General features: G+C 41.1%; 1 protein-coding gene across 2 annotated transcripts in view; it reads right to left on the bottom strand.

The window, feature by feature from the left end:
- Positions 1–24,246, bottom strand: part of LOC126215318 (collagen alpha-1(I) chain-like) — a 324,350-nt gene that overhangs the window by 109,314 nt on the left and 190,790 nt on the right. For both annotated transcript variants that reach the window (XM_049941998.1, XM_049941999.1), the window contains 6 exons: positions 22,097–22,210; positions 16,421–16,571; positions 13,633–13,757; positions 10,681–10,887; positions 9,281–9,379; positions 5,793–5,901 (listed from right to left, as the gene is read on the bottom strand). In XM_049941998.1, coding sequence (XP_049797955.1) covers positions 5,793–5,901; positions 9,281–9,379; positions 10,681–10,887; positions 13,633–13,757; positions 16,421–16,571; positions 22,097–22,210 — 805 coding nt within the window. The remainder of the gene's footprint in view (positions 1–5,792; positions 5,902–9,280; positions 9,380–10,680; positions 10,888–13,632; positions 13,758–16,420; positions 16,572–22,096; positions 22,211–24,246) is intronic.

The following is a 24,246-nucleotide window of genomic DNA, read 5'->3' as shown; positions in this document are numbered from 1 at the left end:
TTTCAAAAAATTGCATTCAAACGAATATAATTCGTGAAGTAACGCACTTCGATATTGTTTTGAAATAATGAAAATATTACGCTCCACACAAGGTTTGAACTCATAACCTTTCGCGGAGAAGCCCATCACCTTAATTGTTACGCTATTGCAACTCGTTTGACTGCAGAACCCCTTGAAGACTTTAACACATCCCACAAAATACTGACAAACACTGTTGGTATGACTATGAATTACTCACGTTTCATCGAAGTACAATAGGAAATAAACAATTACCGCTGTTCTTTATTGCGAAAAAGCGGTTCGTGTGATTGATACAAACACCTTTCCTTGCTATCGCCTGAATTAGGAGTCTTATTGCTTGTTTGGTTTAATTAATTAATAGAATATGAAGCAATTGGTATAAAGAATGCTTTTTCCAAACTTTCTATAAAATAAAGTCTGCTATCAAGACATTGCTTTTGTTCTATTACTTTATTTATGACTGAATGTTTCTAAAACTGAAGACACTCTTCCATGCTCTGCACTGCAGTAGAGATCTGGCAACGTCATTCTCTGTTCATTGGCTGCCTGTGTTTTGTGACGTCAGATGTGCAGAACGAACCTAAACTCGGCCGCCAACATAAAAGACGCGCACTTTAGTTATTAATTGTGTGCAGTTTGCATTACAGAATGAGGATATGGGCCACTAACCAACATTCTCTCCTTGCTTTCCACAGTACAGGTCTACAGAGACAATGCGATGACATAAAAGCGGCTAACAAGGATTCAACACAAAAGTTCCATCAGACTGCCACAGTGTACAGCACGATTCATCACTCCAAATCACTCGTATCCAGTCGTCCACTACCAGTGGCATCACTCTTTACACAACCCCGAACATCACTTAGCACTGCCTGCAGAAATGTGCGGCTTACGAGGAGCTGCTCAATAGTTGGATCCCATTCTATTGAACTCACTGTGCACAGTCGTTGTTCTAACTAGACTGCTGGCCGCACTTTGTAGCTCACAAGTGACTCCTTCCACTGACTTCATGAAATATGTTACAGTCACACTCCACAATGCTCAATGGCCCATGCTCATCAGAACATAAGGTCTGCCCAGTCTCGGTTTAGCTGTGATTCTTCCTTTGCACGTCCGCTCGACAATCACATCAGTGACAGCTGACGTGGGCAGCTTTAGAGGGGTCGAAATATCCCTCATGGATCTGTCACTCAGGTGACATCCAATGACTAGCCACTGAGCTCTCCTGGTGGACACATTCCACTGTTACTGCCCATCTACTGGCAACACAGTAGTCCCCTCCCCCTCACCTACTTTTTCACTGGTCAATCTGCCTGCAGGGTACCTAGTGGTCAATCCTGCACCACGTAGGGATACAGAAGTGTTTTCCGTGACTAGTGTGCGCTCCCCTTATTGTGATAAAGAAAACATGAAATAGAGGAGGTTACAATGTATTCTACAGGACAATATACTGTGTACAGTAACAGAACAGTTCGAAGACATCACTTGTTTGTATTGGCACGAAAACATACGTTGTCATAAAGCAGCATCTGTGAGACAAAGCACTGGACTCATATTCAGGAGGATGATGGTTCAAATCTGTGTGTGGCCATTCAGAATTAGGTATTCTGTGGTTTCTCTAAGTCACTCCAGGCACATGCCAGCATCGTTGATTTGAAAGGGCACAGACAACTCACTTTCCCATTCTTTTGACATCCGAGCTCGTGCTTCACATCTAGCAACCAAACTGTCAACAGGACACTGAACTCTAATTTTCCTCACTTCATTTCTTCCTGTGAGACAACAGTTTGTGGACAATAACACTCATGTAACGGACTTGGCTGCCCAGAGTCCTGACCCAAATCCAATGGAACACCTTTAGGATGAGTTAGAACGTTGACTTCATTCCAGAACCCAGCGCCCCACATCACTATCTTCTCCGGTTTCAACCCTCAAGAGAGAATGGGCTGCCATTTCTCCACATACATTCAGACACCTTGCTCAAAGTGTCCCCCTTAGGGTTCAGCAGCCATAAAGGTGAAGGATGAACAGTGGAAACATGCCTTATTAACGTCCACTAGTACCTGTGCAGATACTTTTGATAAGACATTGTATTTGCCGTGTAAGTAACAAAACTTTTCAATATTTCAATTCAAATATTAAGATAATCTATGTTAGAACATCTTTAGATGGTTTGAAGATCACATATATTGTAGTCAAACAATGGGAAATCCAGGTTGGAATGTAACAATATTATGTAGAGGAGAGTTGCTACTCACCATATAGTGGAGATGCTGAGTCACAGATACGCACAACAAAATGACTGTCACAAATAAATATTGCGACAGTCTTCTTGTTGTGTCTATATGTGACTCGGCATCTCTGCTATACAGGGAGTAGCAACTTGCCTTTTCATAATATTGTTATGTTTTAGTCAGAGGTGTTTAAAAGTCAAGCTGAACATGGCTGAGACTTTTATTCCACTGTAGATGAGGAGCAAAAATACTGCTGTTGCACCAGCCATGTGTTCCTCATTTCATCCACTATGAACCTCAATGGCCATTCCATCATATTCTCGTGGAAGGCCTTAGCAAAATGCACTAACAGTAGTTATGTACGAGGGACCTTGCACCGAAGATGGTGGCCCGAATATTCGCAAGCATAGTATGAGGCAGGGGGGTGAGGGGGGTGGCGGGGGGGGGGGGGTATTTGTTACATTTGACATAGCTAGTGCAATATTAGAACTGAATCACATGATCAGCAACTTTCAGTAGCATATACCTTTAGAACACCAACGTGTTTCACACTGCCTCGGTTTAAAAACATGTGGACCCAATTTCATGGGTACAGCAAAAATATAAAGGTATTTGACTAGTAAGGATAGATGCTGAAGTAATGAATTACAATTTGAATTGTTTGGCTGCTTGAGACCATCTGGTACCACATTTGTAGCCTGGCTGTCATGTTTTGGCTGAGGTGGTCGCCACTAGGAATCGTCTTCACAGTTTGCAGTTTTGGGCATTGCACAACAAAATGATAAACAATGGAAAATCCAGGATGGACTGCAGCAATATTATGGAAATGATAGTTGCTACTCACCATATACTGGAGATACTGATTCGCAGATGGGCAGAACGAAAAGACTGTCAGAAAGTGAGCTTTCGGCCAGGAAGTCCTTTGTTGGAAACAGGCAACACACACATACACACACACACACACACACACACACACACACACACACACACACACACACACACAGAATACAAATGCGACTCTCACACAGATGAGGCAGCAGCCAGAGACAGTGGTCATGTTTGAGAGAGTTGCGTTTGCGTGTGTTTGTGTTGTCTATTTCCAATGAAGGACTTGTTGGCCAAAATCTCTCTTTCTGACAGTCTTTTTGTTGCACCCACCTGTGACTCAGTATCTTCACTATATGGTCAATAGCAACTATCCTTTTCATAATATTGCCATAACAAAATGCATGTTTTCAGTCTTTCTCTTGTATTGCTGTTTAGTAAATGCTTTCAAAAAGGATTACTATAGTGATTGTGGGTTTGAAATTGAATTTAGCAGCTCAGAAAGTGAAGATAAATGTGACATTACTTGATTAGAAACTGAAAGTGATGGCAGTCCATCTGTTGGATGACAAGTGCTCACCAGAGGTACGTGATAAATACATCCTCTTGCTCCAGCCAGCCCCTCCCAGATTTATGTTCACAGGAAACTATTGTGAATTACTTGGTTAGACTTCATAGCTACATAGAAACTCAAAAATGATTTGAAGTTTCAGGATATTTTAGTCAAACTCCATTGCATGAGTATACTCAAGATTTTATTATTGATGATCTTCAAAATTTTGTAACTCATTATTTTGAGCTTTAAAAGCTGTTTTTACATGTCTATATGTAATGTCTTTCATTATATGACGTTTTTACTTAATGAAGAAGTATAATTTTTTGGAGAATAATTTGAAAAAAAAGGAAGAAAAGAAAAAGAAATTGTTGAGTTAAGGAATTAAATACAGAACAACTGAAGTCAACCATACTATGTGTCTGAGAGGTCCCCAAACTTTCTTGAATTTGTATGACTTGGAAAACAAATAGTTGTTTCATTACTGTCCCTGCTTTGAAATTGAAAAATGTATTGCTACCAGTGTCATATTGTTTTAGATGTGGAGCCACGACTGATGTGAGTTGATGCTACACTTTTGAGAAGGGATTAGTGGTGTGTATGTAGGTGCACAAACATTCACAGACTAGGCAAACAATGAAAGAGATAGTGAATGTGTTTAGAGATTGCATTGGCCGGCCTCAAATTATAAAGAATCCTTGCTTGATTGGGAGAAACATACTTTTGTTTCAGGTAGTGTCAAAGACACACTGTGCACAATAGAAAACATGAGAGAAAATACACGCTGCAATCACTCAGTTGACAGAGCAGTCAGTCTCCAATGAAAGTGATCACAAGAGAGCAACTGAACTTCAAGTATTGTGGACAATAATGTGTGACAACACTACACAAGATCTGAAACTGTAAGGAGTGAGACCAACTTCTGTGAATGACTTATTTGACAACAATGTGGAGCGCCAAGTTGCACTGTTGACACAATTTTCATATGCCGTGTCTCATTCAAAAAAGTTACTGTGTAATATATCGTAGTTCACAAAGAAGGAATGTGATTTTCTTGGCTAAGAAAACTCTCCATTACGCACAAGAGTTGAAAGGGAAGGCACCACATGGTATGTTACAGGCCAGGAAGCCATCATGATAACTTTTTTTGAAATGAAAGGTGAATTAAAATTCTTATTTCGACATGTTGAAAATTAGGTTAACATTTCAGCTCAAAGACAAGAGAATCGTGAATGAAGATTGGTTACAGCAGGACAGAGTGCCAGCACACTTTGCTATTCATGTGAATTCCTTTATGAACAGTTTTGAGGCCACTGGATTGGTCATTATTTGGCAATATCTTTCAATTAACTGCTCCTTTCTTCTCCTTTGTTCTCTAACAATTCCTTGAATTTAATTTGCTGTGTTGGCAGAAGAGCCAACACCGTGTTGCTAGAGGAGGCCGAAATGCACGCGTTTAATTACACGCAGACTGGCGTGAGGTCTGGAACAGAACAATGTCTTGAGAATTGCAATAAAGTACGAAAATCTTGTAATACTTAACTTTAATCCACAATTGGTGAACATCTCTCTTGACTGTACATCATTTCCATCTTAATATAAACTGGTAATGGCACCTTGCTAGGTCGTAGCAAATGACGTAGCGTAAGGCTATGCTAACTATCGTCTCGGCAAATGAGAGCGTAATTTGTCAGAGTAGCATCGCTAGCAAAGTCGTCCGTACAACTGGGGCGAGTGCTAGGAAGTCTCTCTAGACCTGCCGTGTGGTGGCGCTCGGTCTGCAATCACTGACAGTGGCGACACGCGGGTCTGACGTATACTAATGGACCGCGGCCGATTTAAAGGCTACCACCTAGCAAGTGTGGTGTCTGGCGGTGACACCACATAATTCACTTGCAATAAATATACTGACCTCTATTTCTTCTTGCAGCTTCATACCTCTGTTCCTGATGAACATTTTTAGCAATTTGTTCTTTCATATACTGGGCATCTAACACATCTCCTCAGTAATTGGGAATGTACAGAAAATATTGGGAGATGACAGAGTATTTGCAGGAGTGTGTGTTGATCGTCTATGTGCACTCTTTCTAACAATCCTATCTTAGGAATATTTCACAATTTGAACAATGCTCAGGTCAAAGAAGCAGTAAGAACAGTACCTCTCGGCCCTTGAAGTCCTTGGCTTCCTTTCGGACCTGGATGTCCTAGGTCTCCTTTGGCACCAGGATTTCCAGGGAACCCAGGTGGTCCGGGTTTTCCAATGGCTCCCTGTCAATAAAAATAAGTGTTTTATGTTAATATAAATGCAGGTTGATGACTGCTAACTATCAAGGCAAACAATTCTCAATGCATACAGTTTCCTTCCTTCCAATTTGGAGTTATTACCCTACTAAGAATGAGCTCCCTCGAGAAGGACCGTTAGCTCAGTTTGGTCACTCTTAGGTTGATGCTGAGGTTGTGGCTAATATACAGGGTGAGTCAGGTATGTGTTTTGATGGGTGATTAGAATTACTGGTTCTGAACAAAAAACTTTATGTGAACATCTGCCATTTCCGAATGGTTTCTGAGATAATGTACATTTCTATATCTGTATTATTCATTGTCATTGTTTACAACATACCACAGTAATACAGACAAAGTTGGGATGAACATTTTGATACAGGATGCTTGTGGTCTACCAAGTCAGAAAACTACCTAAAACTGGCCTACACAAAGTACCTAAGCTACAACACATGCAAGTCACGCGAGATTTTCAAAATTCCCGAGATCCCTCCGCACAAACTGTTAGTCCTAGACAAAAAATAAATAGCACTTTCTTTCTAGCAAATTTAATTTAGTTTAATTGTGTACAGAGATGCATTTTCATTGGACCGTGTGGTTCTCAAGTTGTTAAAGAAAAACATACAAAAGTGATATTTTAAAGGTGTTCTATCTCAGAAAACATTTCCAATAGGGCATATGTCCATATGAAGTTTTTTGTTCAGAATCATTAATACTGTCACATCTCACCCTGTATACTGACAAGGGAACCTCCCCATCGCACCCCCCTCAGATTTAGTTATAAGTTGGCACAGTGGATAGGCCTTGAAAAACTGAACACAGATCAATCGAGAAAACAGGAAGAAGTTGTGTGAAACTATGAAAAAAATTAATAAAATATACAAACGGAGTAGGTCATGCGAAGATACGCAACATCAAGGACAATGGGTGTCAAGGAGCGCCGTGGTCTCGTGGTTAGCGAGAACAGCTGTGGAACGAGAGGTCCTAGGTTCAAGTCTTTCCTCGAGTGAAAATTTTAATTTTTTATTTTCAGTTTATGTGACACACTCTTATGTTTTCATCACTGTTTTGGGAGTGATTAACACATCCACAAGAAAACCTAAATCGGGCAAGGTAGAAGAATCTTTTTACCCATTCGCTAAGTGTACAAGTTAGGTGGGTCGACAACATATTCCTGTCATGTGACACACATGCCGTCACCAGTGTTGTATAGAATATATCAGACGTGTTTTCCTGTGGAGGAATCGGTTGACCTATGACCTTCTGATCAAATGTTTTCGGTTCCCATTGGAGAGGCACGTCCTTTCGTCTACAAATCGCACAGTTTTGCGGTGCGGTCGCAAAACACAGACACTAAACTTATTACAGTGAACAGAGGCGTCAATGAACGAACGGACAGATCATAACTTTGCGAAAATAAAGAAAGTAAAGTTTTCAGTCGAGGGAAGACTTGAACCAAGAACCTCTCGTTCCGCAGCTACTCATGCTAACCACGGAACCACTGCGCTCCTGAGTTCACATTCTCCTTGATGTTGCATATCTAGCGCATGGACTACTCAGTTTGTATATTTTACTAATTTTTTTCATAGTTCCACACAACTTCTTCCTGTTTTCTCGATTGATCTGTGTTCAGTTTTTCAAGCCCTATCCACTGTGCCAACTTATAACTAAATCTGAGGGAGGTGCGATAGGGAGGTTCCCTTGTGAGAAACACTGACATGCTGTTTTTCAAAGTGACAAACATAGTGGAATAGTAGATGTGGAAATTGATGTATGCTATCACGACAAAATCCGAATGTTTTTGACACATTGTATGAGGGTATGCTGAAAACTTTTTGTGGCGGCGTTCGTAGCGACAAACAATTCGCTGTAGAAACGGCTTACGAAGTCACCACCACACTTTTAATAGCGGGCCGACCGGTCCGCTGGAACAGTGAACAGAAAGATGAAAACCCAAACACTCTGATTAAATAAAAGTCGGTACTTATCTTTATTAATGAAGATACAGAAACACAGTAGTGAACTCCGTGTCTGCAGAGATCTGTCTAGTTCGAGTCGGAGCGGCTAGGTCAGCGGCGGCTGATGACAAACAACAACTCTGCTGCGATGAACACACAACTGACTAGCAAGTACACAATTCGGTGGCGAGTATACAACTGAGCGGCGAATACAGAACTGTCCTAGCGCTCGCGACTCCAGCGCTTAAGAAACCAGAAGCCAGCGGTGGCGCGCGCAGACTTGCGGCCATTTCCTGTCTCGCTGGCGCTACTTATGCGGACGGCGTCCAGACTTTGATGCTGCCAACCTTTTGGCAGCGGGCTCGGGTGGCAGTACTGGCTAGGATACAACAAAACTAATGCCTCAACTTTTTCAGTGCAAACTCTTAAATCTTTCTAAACACAATGAACATTATTAACATTCTACATCTTTATTCTACAGGTTGACATATATGCAGCCCTCTGTCACTAAAGGATTCCGAATTGTTGTGTGTAACATGGTAAAAAATATGTTGGGGATGAGAAACAGTGTGCTGTAATTAAGTTTCAAATTTGAAGAGTTAGTCCCCTCGTGCAGCACCCTATCCTTCAGTGTGACAATGGCAGACTACAGATAAGTGCTGTGACATCTGCAACAATCCAGCACCTTGAAGGATAGTGATGAAGCGGTGCAAGCATAGGTCCACATTCAACAGTGAAGATATCAACAATGCAGGTTGGATTTCTGCTGACTGTTAACTGAGTGAAAGCTGCTAATTTTTGGGAATAAGCTAATATTGTTAACAAGAAACGACAGTAAACAATACATATATTGAAAGGCCAGCGTCAAAATAGCCAGACTAGTGAACAGGGGCTAACAAGAGGTATACGAACTTACACCACTTATTGCCCGAACTCCCAAACCGCCTGTTTCTGAGCCAAAAATATATTTTTATGATGGGAAGATTTACCCCAAAATATAATACAATATGATATAAGCGAATGAAAATAAGCAAAAGAGACTAATTTTCATGTTGAACGATCGCTTACTTCAGATATCATCTGAATAGTAGAAATGGTAGCATTAAGTCTTTGAACAAGATCACGAATGTGGGCTTTCCACGACAGTTTACTAGCTATCTGAACACCTCGAAATCTGAACAGCTCTATTTCACTAATCGTATGCACAGTCCGTGAAATTAAAATGTCGCATTTTGTTAAATTGTGCACACCTGCAATAATGTACCATCTTCAACAGCTAGGTATTTAATAATTTCTGCACACTTCTATGGTAACCTGATGTGCTAAAATAATTATCTCCAATTAAAAGCACTGTTGCAACTGTACACTCTGTTGTAGATGGGAGGGTGTATCAGAAACCAGAAACTCACCGGAGAGCCTGGTGGTCCCGAAATTCCATCGATCCCCCTGAGGCCAGGAGGTCCCGGAGGACCCTCTCGCCCTCTCTCGCCTCTCGGTCCAGCTGGACCCTGAAACAGACAGAAAATTATAACTGATTATATTGGAAGATGGCAATAATTAATTTTAATTTACTCATTCTATTATGCAGTACTAAGTTATGTCTTACACAAAGAAACAAGTACGTACGCACATGCATGTGTGTGGGCACTCTCACACACACACACACACACACACACACACACACACACACACACACACACACACACACACACACACGAAGAATACTGTATGCAATCTGAAGGTTCAAGCTGCAAATTAAGTAACACACTTGCTAATTCTTTCTTTAAATTTTTGCTAGCTGGCAAATTATTTTTTGAGCCTCACTTAATGACAGTTAAGATTTCTGTAAGTGGCATTTCAACTACTGTTACAGTTTTTAACCAGTAAAGATCAAAATAGTTGCTAGAACAGTTCACGAGTGTACTGCCAGTCCACAGTGTCCGACGGGCACAATATTTCGGCGATCAGACATGTCGGCATTGTCAGGTGTGCTGACGAACTGCGCACCTGACGACGGTGACATGTTTGATCGCCAAAATATTGTGCCCGTTGGACACTGTGGACCGGCACACCCGTGGACTGTTTGAGCAAGAAATATGCCGGGAGACACTGAAGAATCACATCAAAATACTTAATTAGGGTACCGCAAATGCTTATGTTTAGCTGACGTGGTGCACCTTTTGTGTCTTTGGGCTGTCCTGTGATTATTGTGCGTCTGAACGCTTTTGCATTATGGAATGAGAATGTGGGTTTAGAGAATGAGTCACGTAGTCACATCAGGGGGGTAGTCAGTGAAGTGGATTCATACAGTAGGGCCAACAAAACAGGACAGATGTGTAATAAAATCATGAGTATTTGGTAAAGTTTGATTTTTGAAAAAGTTTTACATTCCTGATAATATCAATTATATCAAGTGATTTAAGTATTGTGAGATATTGTGGACAAATCAACTTTCTGTTGTATTTAATTAAGATTTTGCCGAGATGCAGCACTGTAATGACAATAAATAGATTGTCAAGCAAGTTTAGTAAATTTTCTATGAATGACTTAGAAAATTGGCATCTGGATACTGACCTTCACATTTTATAAGCATGAAGAAAATCTATGAGTGCTAATCTGTAACATCCTCTCATAATAGATGTGCTGTGCTGTTGCATGAGCATCACAGTACCCTTGTCACTTGTACATAAATACTCAATTACTGTGCACCTGCTACCACTACATTAATTAACCATTTGCCTCACCTTCCCCTCCACTGTAATCTACAGCTGCCCGCCCTACCAGTTTCGTGCCAGCTTGTGCGACTCACCATCGGACCGATGGGTCCCATGGGCCCTGTGGTGCCCTGTGCGCCCTTCTCGCCACTGGGGCCCTGTTCGCCCTTAGCTCCGTCCAGTCCGGGGAAGCCGCGGTGCCCTTTGATGCCCGGGAGGCCCGGCATGCCCGGCAGACCCCTGGGTCCCGGGGGACCGGCCGATCCGGGTTGTCCCGCCTCTCCGTCGTCACCTTGCTCTCCCTGCAAAATTCCATTTCGTGTACTTCTGGTACAGGTTCCTGTCAATTTAATTAATGTTAATATTTAAACAAATATTACTTCAAAGTACTGTGTCCAAATGAAGATGTCTGATAAAGACAAACTTGTTAATATTGAATATAAATTTAAGTTAGAGTGTACATAACTGGTACATAGCCTCAAAACATTTTTCAAAGAAGACATTTTTTTATGGGCTTTACAATTTCCAGTTGATCTGGTATTGACCAATTTCAACTTACTAACTATCATCAAGCAAGTTATAAACATAACAAACACAGATAAAATAAAACATGTAATGTGCATGGAAAAACACCAAATGGTAGTGTTAAATGAAACTCGGATAATGACTAATACGCTGAAATCGACCGAGAGCAAATAAACTGAAAATTGTATGGCTCACAACAGACAATGTTTCCTTTTGATAAAATTTAGGTATTAGGAAGTCTTTTGTGAAGGTATTAGGAGTGTAGCCATTACAGAAGTGATATGTTTAACAATGAACACTTCAGACAAAAAGAGAATAGGAGCTTTTGAAATCTGGTGCTACAGCAGAATGCTGAAAGGTAGAAGGGTGGACCCAATAACTAATGAGGGGTTATGGCATAACTAGACTAAAAGATGAGATCAATTGACAGGATATATTCTGAGGCATCAAGGAATCGTAAAGGTTGTAATGGAGGGAAGTGTGTCAGTGTGTATGTGTGTGTGTGTGTGTGTGTGTGTGTGTGTGTGTGTGTGTTTTAGAGTAAGAAAAAGGCTTGAATAAAGTAAGCAGTTTCAAATAGATGTAGATTTGCTGTAGTTATTCAGAGAGAAAGAGGCTCATAAAGGACCGACTAGTGAGGAGAACTGAATCAAATCAGTCTTTGGACTGAACACAACAGCAACATCAAAAGCAAAATACAACACACAGTATTATAACTTATGAGACAGAATGGCTTGCCACAAGGTTCACTAGTAATCACAGCCCACAGATGATGAGAACAGAGTGAGTGGTAAACATGCATTAAGAAAAATGAAAGACATACTTCAATTAAGAACTAGGAGGCAAAGGAGATGGGGAAACAACCCAGAGAGGTGGGAGGGCGAGGGAGGGATATATATAATAGAGGGAAACATTCCACGTGGGAAAAATATATCTAAAAACAAAGATGATGTAACTTACCAAAAGAAAGCGTTCACATGTTGATACACACACAAACAAACACAAACATACACACAAAATTCAAGCTTTCGCAACCAACGGTTGCTTCATCAGGAAATTTCCTGATGAAGCAACTGTTGGTTGCGAAAGCTTGAATTTTGTGTGTGTGTTTGTGCTTGTTTGTGTCTATCAACATGCCAAGAGAGAGAGAGAGAGAGAGACAGACAGACAGAGGGGGAAGGGGGGAGGAGAAAAATGATGAAAAATAAAATAAAGAAAATAATTAAATAGTGCATGATAAATTATTAATAATAATAACAATGAAAAAGGGAAAGATAGGCAGAATTATATGTTAACAAGCGAGAGAAGTCTAGGAGGGTGTCAGGAGGCCTCTTGAGTTTAGGGATACTCATACTGAGTGGATCACCCCCCCCCCCCCCCCTCCCCTCCCTTTGTGATGTAGCATGTAGCAGGCATTCAGATCCCTTGGCCATTTTTAGCAACTGGACACTGTACAATTTCATCATTATTTGTTGGGTTCCCTCAAGTTCCAACAATTGCCTTTTACAAAATTCTTAAAGAATGTTTAAATTACATGCAGTTGTGCTTGTGCTGGTATCGAAAGTGCATAGTGACATGTGCAAAAATTATAAATTTGAATTTTCTTAAGTGGCACTGTAATGAAGGTGATGGCTTTTTTGAGCAAAATTATCACTGGAAATAAAACATTGAGGTGTTCAGCATGAAAACTATAACTGTCTCATGAAACTGGCAGTTTGGCTGTGGATGACAAACAAGATGTCAGATTTTTAGGAAATTGGAATTAAAAAGTTATGCGTGCATTATGATACATCCTAATACTAGTGGAAATTGTGCTGAGAAGTAGATTAAGGAACAAACATTAAAGTAATAATAAAATTGTTTTCAAACATGTGTGTGAGTTTGAGTAACATTAAAATTGTATTTACTTAAAAAAATACATCATAAGACAGACTATATAAAGCATTTTTCTGTGTCAGTCACATGTTCATTGTACCACATTACATTTCAGTGGTTCATATCATCATCTGCAAGTGCAAAATTAGATGATATTCTCGGTATTAGTCAGAGTACAGATCACTTTTCACTCTAGCAGACCAAATGAAGAACAGCTTCCGTTTCACCTTCAGCTGGCGATAAAAATGCTTTTTGGTAACAGCATTGCTAAATTTAAAAACAGAAATTATGTGATTGTGATGTGTACATACAGTTTTCTGTAAAAAAAAAAAATAAATAAAAAAACAACAACAAAAGATGAGACAAAAAGTTTTTTGCTAACCTGCCACTGTAGTGCTCTGCACTAATATCAAGAATGTAAAACCCAATTCTCCACTTGAAAACAATGGTGTGACCCACTGAAATGCACCGTATTACAATAAACAAGTAACTGATGTAGAAAACGGATTTACTTATTTCTTATTATCAGTCGGACTCCTCATAATGCCTCGCTTTGTGGACAAAATAATGAAGACTGATTTTATTTCTTAGTACTTCAGCTCTTATGAGCATCCACGAGTGTCTCGACAAAACGAGTGAATACTCACATCCTTTCCGGGCAGTCCCGGAAGTCCTCTGGGCCCGGGAGTTCCCGGAGGACCCACGGGTCCCGCATCTCCGGGTTCCCCTCGTACGCCCTGGAAGCCTTGTGGTCCCGGTGGCCCTGGCGGACCTGCAAAACACACACCACGATGTACCCAACACATCTGTGTTCATCCAATCTATTCGCTGCCTCAGCTGATGTGTCTCACTATTTTTGTGCTGACTTGTTTTCTTCACTTTTACACTACACTAGTTCACTTCTGCTTCCCGTGCCCCTTCAGACAACATCTCTACATTTCACAGTACATTTCCACTGGTTATAAAATTCTCTTATCACAATCCAGACATTTTTGTTTGGTGCTTGTTAGCATTCATTATATGGCAGTGGGAACAAAGTGGAAGACTCTGTAAAATCCATTTATCCTCCTGTGTTGGAACTGAATGTGTCAGAGAGCATGTTTTGTGTGCATTCTACCATGTATGTTTCTTAATCCGGGCAAATGAGGAAATTTGCTAACTTCAACTTGAAGTAAAGTAAAATAATGAAGCTACCGTATTTACTCGAATCTAACCCGCACTTTTTTCCAGTTTTTCTAATCCAAAAAACCGCCTGCGACTTAGAATCGAGTGCAAAGTAAGCGGAAGTTCTGAAAAATGTTGGTAGGTGCTGCCACAACTAACTTCTACCGTCGAATATATGTAGCACTACACAGGCATGAAACTTCCTGGCAGATTAAAACTGTGTGCCGGACCGAGACTCGAACTCGGGACCTTTGCCTTTCGCGGGCAAGTGCTCTACCGACTGAGCTACCTGAGCACGACTCACGCCCCGTCCTCACAGCTTTAATTCCGCCAGTACCTCGTCTCCTACCTTCCAAACTTTACAGAAGCTCTCCTGTGAACCTTGCAGAACTAGCACTTCTGAAAGAAAGGATATTGCGGAGACACGGCTTAGCCACAGCCTGGGAACATCCCCCAGGAATACGACTTCATCAAATCCTGCCCTGAAATGAGATCTGTCCTTCATCAAATCCTCCCCACTCCACCAAGAGTGTCTTTCCACGTCCACCTAACCTTCGTAACCTTTTGGTTCGTCCCTATGAAATCCCCAAACCACCTTCCCTACCCTCTGGCTCCTACCCTTGTAACCGCCCCCGGTGTAAAACCTGTCCCATGCACCCTCCCGCCACCACCTACTCCAGTCCTGTAACCCAGAAGGTGTACACGATCAAAGTCAGAGCCAAGTGTGAGAGCCACGTGTGAAAGCACCCACGTGATTTACCAGCTGACCTGCCTACACTGTGAAGTTTTCTATGTGGGAATGACCAGCAACAAACTGTCCATTCGCATGAATGGACACAGGCAGACAGTGTTTGTTGGTAATGAGGATCACTCTGTTGCTAAACATGCCTCGGTGCACAGCCAGCACATCTTGGCACAGTGTTACACCGTCCGGGTTATCTGGATACTTCCCACTGACACCAACCTGTCAGAACTCCGGAGATGGGAACTTGCCCTTCAGCATATCCTCTCTTCTCGTTATGCGCCAGGCCTCAATCTCCGCTAATTTCTAATTTCAATTTGCTGCCGCTCATACCTCACCTGTCTTTCAACGACATCTTTGCCTCTGTACTTCCGCCTCGACTGACATCTCTGCCCAAACTCTTTGCCTTTACAAATGTCTGCTTGCATCTGTGTATGTGCGAATGGATATGTGTGCATGTGCGAGTGTATACCTGTCCTTTTTCCCCCCTAAGGTAAGTCTTTCCACTCCCAGGATTGGAATGACTCCTTACCCTCCCCCTTAAAACCCACATCCTTTCATTTTTCCCTCTCCTTCCCTCTTTCCTGATGAAGTAACCGTGGGTTGCGAAAGCTTGATATTTGTGTGTGTGTTTGAGTGTTTTTTTATTTTTTATTGTGTCTATCTACCAGCGCTATATATATATCTAAAAACAAAGATGATGTGACTTACCAAATGAAAGTGCTGGCAGGTCGATAGACACACAAGCAAACACAAACATACACACAAAATTCAAGCTTTCATTCCATGTGGGAAAAATATATATAAAAAACAAAGATGCTGTAACTTACCAAACAAGAAAGCGCTGGTTGATAGACACAATAAAAAACACACACAAATTTCAAGCTTTCACAACCCAAGGTTGCTTTATCAGGAAAGAGCGAAGGAGAGGGAAAGACGAAAGGATGTGGGTTTTAAGGGAGAGGGTAAGGAGTCATTCCAATCCCGGGAGCGGAAGGACTTACCTTAGGGGGAAAAAAGGACATATATATATATATATATATATATATATATATATATATATATATATATATATATATATATATATAGATGATGTGACTTACCAAACGAAAGCGCTGGCAGGTCGATAGACACACAAACAAACACAAACATACATACAAAATTCAAGCTTTCACAACTAACGGTTGCTTCATCAGGAAAGAGGGAAGGAGAGGGAAAGACGAAAGGATGTGGGTTTTAAGGGAGAGGCTAAGGAGTCATTCCAATCCCGGGAGCAGAAAGACTTACCTTAGGGGGAAAAAAGGACAGGTATACACTCGCACACACACCCATATCCAACCGCACATACACAGACACAAGCAGACATTAGACACACACACACACACACACACACACACACACAATGAAATTATCTGGGGAAATAAATTTTAATGAACCCACTTTGGCTTCACAAGGCAAATAATTGACTTCACAAGGCAAATAAATGCATAAACAGAGTGCCAACATGACATTTTGGGTCAGAAACTAACCTGGAGGGCCCCTCGGTCCGACCGGTCCGACTTGCGCGTGAAGGTACTGGTAGGCATCTGGAGACAAGCCGAATCCTAGGCCGCCACCCCCAGTGGGGCCCTTGTCGCCGGAGGCTTGCGAGAGGGCCAGCTGGGTGTAGAACGGCGAGATCTGAAAAGTAAAGCTACTTGAAGGTGGGTTCTTTTAAATCAAGGATAAATATGAAAATGCAAGTGTTGATTTTTCATCTTGAATAATAGTCGCTTTGCTGCTATTGTAAATAATTTATTTAACGAGCAGTTTCATAGCCTAGAAGCCACATTATCAGGTTATTCTTCTTCTTCTTCTTCATCGTCGCCTTGTCCCACGTTACTTAGGGTCAGCGTTGCTCTTCTGGATCCTTCTCCTTCATAGTACTCTTCTATCTATTACCTCTTCCTTCTTCAATCCTTTCTCCCTTAGGTCCCCAGATATCTTATCCTTCCACCTCACCTTCGGCCTTCCTCTCCTTATGTCTCCTTCAATCTTTATATCTTCAACTCTGTTTCCGAAATACTCTTCCCCTTTTCTCTGTAAGTGTCTGTACCACCATAGTCTGCTCTCTTGTATCTTTTTCCCAATTGGTCCCACTTTCACAGCTCCTCTAACAAATTCATTTCTAATCCTGTCCTTCCTTGAATGGTTCAAATGGCTCTGAACACTATGGGACTTAACATCTATGGTCATCAGTCCCGTAGAACTTAGAACTACTTAAACCTGACTAACCTAAGAACATCAAACACATCCATGCCCGAGGCAGGATTCGAACCTGCGACTGTAGCGGTCACCCGGTTCCAGACTGAAGCGCCTAGAACCGCACGGCCACACCGTGTCCTTCCTTGTTACCCTACACATCCACCTTAGCATCCTCGTTTCCATCACTTCCATCTTCCTTTCCTGGGCTACTGTGATTGGCCATGTCTCTGCCCCATATATCATAGCAGGCCTTACCACCGACTTTCCCTTTCAACCCAATGCTCACCTTCTTGTCACACAACACTCCACTCATTTTCCTCCAGTTGTTCCAACCGCAATTTATTGTGTTGTATCTCACTTTCCAGTCCTCCGTCCCTCTGTATGTACGATCCCAGGTATTTAAATTTGCAGACCGAAGGAGGAACAAAGTTAGAACAGGTGGACGGTTTCAAGTACTTAGGATGCATATTCTCACAGGATGGCAACATAATGAAAGAACTGGAAGCGAAGTGTAGCAAAGCTAATGCAGTGAGCGCTCAGCTACGATCTACTCTTCTGCAAGGAGGAAGTCAGTACCAAGACTAAGTTATTTGTGCACCGTTCAATCTTTCGACCAACTTTGTTGTATGGGAGCGAAAGCTGGGTGGATTCAGGTTACCTTATCAACAGGGTTGAGGTTACGGATATGAAAGTAGCTAGGATGATTGCAGGTACTAGTAGATGGGAACAATGGCAGGAGGGTGTCCACAATGAGGAAATCAAAGAAAAACTGGGAATTAACTCTATAGATGTAGCAGTCAGGGCGAACAGGCTTAGATGGTGGGGTCATGTTACACGCATGGGAGAGGCAAGGTTACCCAAGAGACTCATGGATTCAGCAGTAGAGGGTAGGAGGAGTCGGGGCAGACCGAGGAGAAGGTACCTGGATTCGGTTAAGAATGATTTTGAAGTAATAGGTTTAACATCAGAAGAGGCACCAATGTTAGCACTGAATAGGGGATCATGGAGGAACTGTATAAGGGGGGCTATGCTCCAGACTGAACGCTAAGGCATAATCAGTCTTAAATGATGATGATGATGATGATGATGAGACCGATTTCAGCTCATCATCCTGGATCTTGCAAGACCTCATCTCCACATCCTTCAGTGCTAAATATTCTGACTTTGTCCTGCTAATTTTCATCCCTCTATCTTCTAGTGCCTTCCTCCAATCCTCCAGCTTTTCCTCAAGTCTGTCGATGCTCTGCTCACAAAGAACCACATCTGCAAACATCATATTGCATGGCGCTTCCTTCTTCCCATCTTTCACCAGCACATCCATAATCAGGTCAAAGAGGTGCAGACCCTCGATGTAACCCTACTTTTGCTGGAAACTCCTTTGTCATGCCCACACTACTTCTCACCTGTGTCACTGCTCCTCTGTACATTTCCTTCACTAACCTCACATACTTCTCTGGCGTGCTCTGCTCTCCATTGCTTCTCTGTATTTCATCCCTTGGGACTCTGTTATATGCTTTCTCCAAATCTATGAAAGCCATATGTAGATCGGCTTGTAGCTCCCTGTGTCTCTCCACTATCCACCACATTATCAGGTTAAATATGGTGAATCATGACATTAAAGTTGCAACATGGTCAGGACTAAACATTTCTTATCTATGAATACATGACATAATTAGTGGATTGCCAGGTAAGAAGAAAGTATGGATCCACATTTTCTCAAGTGTGCCACGAATCCAAACAGAAGACAGTAAGTTGAATATAATCAATTAACTATTGGATAAAGGGGCACAATTCATTCAGAGGGCCATAAATATAGCTGACAGCAATGCATGGAGATGCAGGAAATTCTGCTTACCTGACAATCTGTTAACTGCGCCATTTATTAATAGAGAAGGAAAGTTCAGTCTCATCCATGTTGCTACTCTAATGTCATGATTTACAATATTTAACCTGATGATGAAGCTTCTAGGCTGTGAATCCAGTTGTTAAATAAATTATTTACAAGAGCAGACAAGTGGTTACTATTCAAAGTGTCTTCTTATGGTTGTGGTTGTCCCCCCATACAAAACACTGCGCTGATTTTTTGTTAAATTTAACTGTACATTGCAGTAAGTGAAGTGATAGTTTATGGTCGTAACGAGTTCATTGGAGATTGCACCTGAATTAAGTGATAAATATGATGTAACACAAAGAAGCTGCAAGGGATTCAGTATGTAATGTGGTAAAAACTGTTTCTTGCCCAACTACAGCTGACACAGATGTATGGTTCAGACATAAACATTTCCTTTGATTGCGCATCCTCTGGATTGTGACACATTCGAGCTTCTATGATCATTTGAGGAGGGATGTCTCACCCTCCTTGCATTTGATAGCTCACAGGGAGTTGCAACTTGCAATTTTAAAGCACATGCTACTAAAAGTTTCCCAAGGATCGAAATGTTAATGCTTTTGAAACCTGTCACTGTTCAGGAAACAATGTGTTTTACTCAGCTCTGCATGAATCACTGATGTAAGGAGTTCAAACCAGAATGAAAACACATCTCAAAATCGTGCTCTACTTGCAACACATCTGCAATGGCACCACTGGCCAGAATGTTGATGTTGTTCCTGAACTTTTTGGACGTGGTCAGCAGATAGGCACTTAACTGCACTCAAAAATCTCTCACAAACTTCAAATCGATTACAGAATTGAGAATGGGTGGAGTTCCAGAAATTGCCATCTCATCAGGTTTTGAAGTTGCCAGTGAAGATCAGAAAACTGCATTAGTTGCAAATTCTTGCACAAGTTTATTACCCGTGTGAATCTGTAGTAGCTTCAGACATGGAGCCTCATCCTAAGATTTCTACTTCTGTTACCCATAAGTCTTTTTAAGCATTTGCAGTGACTAGGTGGTCTGTTCCACTATTCTCCTGACTGTGTTCGGTATGGGTGTGTGTGAGCCCTTTATCAGGATATATGTGTCACCAGCAAACGTCACAATCTTTCAAGAGTTCTCCAATCCCTCTGGTCAGTCTGTTACATAAGTCAAGAATCCAGTGGACCCTGTATTTTGTGGTGAAGAAGAATACATATTTTGTCACCTGAAGTTGGTTCTAAACTAACTGACCTTGGTTCTTTAATGAACGAGTAAAGCTGTGTAGACATACAATGAAGTTTCTGATAGGCTGAAGAGTTACTGTTTTTTCAGTTAATATAGTGAAATTTATGATCTATCTAACAGAAGGGGAAGGGAGCGGGGCAGGGGAGGGGGGGAGGGGGGAATGTTAAAACAATCATTGGTTTGAATCTTGCTAGATGCAATTTCTTTTGTACTTTTATTTCATTTCCATAGTTATTAATGAGCACAAACATTATTTAATATATACTGACTCATAATTTTTAAATAAAAGTAATATGTCTTTATTTTTAATTACTAATCACATGAACCTACTAGTATTCACAATTTTTCTAAAATTTGGTGGAAAAATGAGAAATTTTGAATAGAAGATAAATTTTTTTTATTTCTACAGACAGAATAGTATTAGTGATGTATTCAATGATTTTATTTTAACAAGAAGGCATTTCGTAATTCTGTATTAGACTTTAATTTATTTTCAAATGACCTGTAATCTATATAAATAAAAATCAATTTTCACATGTTTCAAATATAATCAATTATGAATGGGTTGGCAGGTTTGGTTGATTTTTTGTTTTTGCTGTGTTTGTAATTGGCAGGACAAGTATTGTATGGAAGAAAATTTTTGGAAAATCCACTGGAAAAGTCAGAAATTAAAATCAATTGTGAAAGATCATCACTAGAGAATGGCTGACTGATTTGGTTGTTTTTTTCTTCCATTAGTAATTGCAGAAGGTAAGCATATTTTTGGTATGAAAAAGGAAATAAAAAATTGTATTCATTTTGACAGTTTTGCTGTGACGTATGTCCATATAAAAAAAAAAAAAAAATCAGTTTAACAGTTAATGCAATATACAAAAGGGGAAGCATTGTTACTGAAAACCTTGAAAAGTTCGTGAATGATTTACTACAAATTTTTACATGACACTCTAATGAACATTCAGATGGACATAGGCTACATATTTTTGAGATATGTAATATACACAGGAGGAAGTGTTGGTACCACAAATCTCAAAAAATCCTTGACAGATTTACTTCAGATTTTTACACGATACTCTACTGAACATTCAGACAGAAATGGACACAGAGAGGGTGGAGTGGGTTATGCAGCATAGAGAGTTGTGGGAAGCAGGAGGTGAATGGAGAGAGGGTGGGGATGAGAAAATGAACAGAAACAAGAGTGGGGACAAGGAATTTATGATGTATATGCAGTTCCTATGCTTATTTAACATTTGCGAAGCATTGCAGGTTTGTTAGTTAATAACAAAAACATATTTTCATTAAGAATTATGATTCAATTTTTCTTAATTAATCTCGCCATTCAATAATAGGTATGTAATTCAATTAAAACATTGCATCTAGCAAGATCAAATTAGTGACTTTACAATAATAAAGTTTTAAGCTAGGTGCTCAGATACTAACAACTAGGATATAAATCCACAAATGGTTGGCAATTAATAATTTACGGAAATTTTCTAATTTTCAAAGTTGATTTTTTTTTTTTTTTTTTTTTTTTTTTTTTTTTTTTTTTTTTTTAGTTTTTTCTGAGAATAAGTGTTCCTGCTGGAGGAAACTGGTGTCTGAGCATTGACTTTCAGATTCTATAAGTACAAATAAAATTGGAGAGGGCCATCCTGAAACAAGCTCTTGATCTGTGACGAGCAAAAATTCGCCCACTGGCCAGCTGTGTAATGGACTGGTGGGAAAACAGAGCAGGGATATTAATTATAAAAGTTTGTAACAGTGGACATATGAGCGTTACGAGCTTCTGTCAACTTCCAAGGACTCAACTGACTATTCTACAACCTACAGCAGCAGCAGCAGCAGCAGATGGAGTGTACTCACATCTGGAGCAGGTCCCGGTGGACCGGGCAGGCCTGGGATTCCCGGCTGTCCCGGTGGTCCGGGATATCCTGCCTCTCCTGGTCTTCCCGGCTCTCCTGGACGTCCACTCTCTCCCTACAAATCAGGAAATTGTGCAAAGTGTAGCATCTTGCCTGCCGTACAGCATTAGTAGTAATAAATGTGTAGCTTTAACATGTAAATAACAACTCTCTATTGAAATACTCTTTCAGCACAAAAAGGCCATTAGTTTGTATTTATTTGTGTGTGCAAATAAATTATTTACTTCCCCTGATACAGGTTACGCAACCTATAGCCAGAGTAACTGTGTGGTAGGGTTCCTGGAAACCAAGAATGAGACAGTCAGTACTTCAATTCTATCATACACTACTGGCCATTAAAATTGCTACACCATGAAGATGACATGCTACAGATGCGAAATTTAACCAACAGGAAGAAGATGCTGTGATATGCAAATGATTATCTTTTCAGAGAATTCACACAAGATTGGCACTGGTGGCGACACCTACAACGTGCTGACATGAGGAAAGTTTCCAGCCGATTCCTCATACACAAACAGCAGTTGACCGGCGTTGCCTGGTGAAAGGTTGTTGCGATGCCTCGTGTAAGGAGGAGAAATAAGTACCATCATGTTTCCGACTTTGATAAAGGTTGCATTGTAGCTTATCACGATTGCAGTTTATCATATCGCAACACTGCTGCTCACGTTGGTCAAGATCCAATGACTGTTAGCAGAATAAGGAATTGGTGGGTTCACGAGGGTAATACGGAACGCCGTGCTGGATCCCAATGGCCTCGTATCACTAGCAGTTGAGATGACAGGCATCTTATCCGCACGGCTCTAACGGATCGTGCAGTCACGTCTCGATCCCTGAGTCAACAGATGGGGACATTTGCAAGACAACAACCATCTGCATGAACAGTTCGACAATGTTTGCTGCAGCAGGGACTATCAGTTTGAAGACCGTGGCTGCGGTTACCCTTGACACTGCATCACAGACAGGAGTGCCTGTGATGGTGTACTCAACGACGAACCTGGGTGGACAAATGGCAAAACGTCATTTTTTCGGATGAATCCAGGTTTTGTTTACAGCATCATGATGGTCGCATCCATGTTTGGCGACATCACGGTGAACGCACATTGGAAGCGTGTATTCGTCACCACCATACTGGCGTATCACGCAGCGTGATGGTATGGGGTGCCATCGGTTACACGTCTCGGTCACCTCTTGTTTGCATTGACGGCACTTTGAACAGTGGACATTACATTTCAGATGTGCTACGACCCGTGGCTCTACCCTTCATTCGATCCCTGCAAAACCCTACATTTCAGCAGGATAATGCACGACTGCAGAAAATGTTCGACTGCTGCCCTGGCCAGCACATTCTCCAGATCTCTCGCCAACTGAAAACGTCTGGTCAATGGTGACCGAGCAACTGGCTCGTCACAATACACCAGTCACTACTCTTCTTGAACTGTGGTATCGTGTTGAAACCGCATGGGCAGCTGTACCTGTACACACCATCCAAGCTCTATTTGACTCAATGCCCAGGCGTATCACGGTCATTATTACGGCCAGAGGTGGTTGTTCTGGGTACTGATTTCTCAGGATCTATGCACCCAAACTGCGTGAAAATGTAATCACATGTCAGTTCTAGTATAATATATTTGTCCAATGAATACTGGTTTATCATCTCCATTTCTTCTTGGTGTAGCAATTTTAATGGCCAATAGTGTATTATGACTGCACCTTTACCATTCTATGGATGCAAGTATGGACTTGGAGAAAACTATTACAGAGAACTGAAGTGTCAGAAATGAGAATTTTATGACCTTGATTCAAACTAGAAGATCATAGGATGGACAGTGAGATAAGTGAGGAGCTCCATTTTCTAGGAATAGTAGCAACTACGTTTGGATCAAAGTGAGATACCAAAGAAAGCACGTGACTATAGAGCAAATGGTAGAATAAGGATAAAATGACCATGAAGATGATGGTGTATTCAGCTTTAAATAGTTTGGTTTTGTAACACGCATAGACTTCTAACCCAAAAATATACATGATGATGACGACTTTCTGTTTACTTGCAACCACAGTCCTGCTGTATTTTATGAATGACAACCTTCCCTG

Source organism: Schistocerca nitens, chromosome 12, assembly GCF_023898315.1.
Source record: "Schistocerca nitens isolate TAMUIC-IGC-003100 chromosome 12, iqSchNite1.1, whole genome shotgun sequence".
NCBI classification, from domain to species: Eukaryota; Metazoa; Arthropoda; class Insecta; order Orthoptera; family Acrididae; genus Schistocerca; species Schistocerca nitens.
Note: the sequence above shows the minus strand (reverse complement) of the source record. Positions and strands in the feature narration are given on the sequence as shown.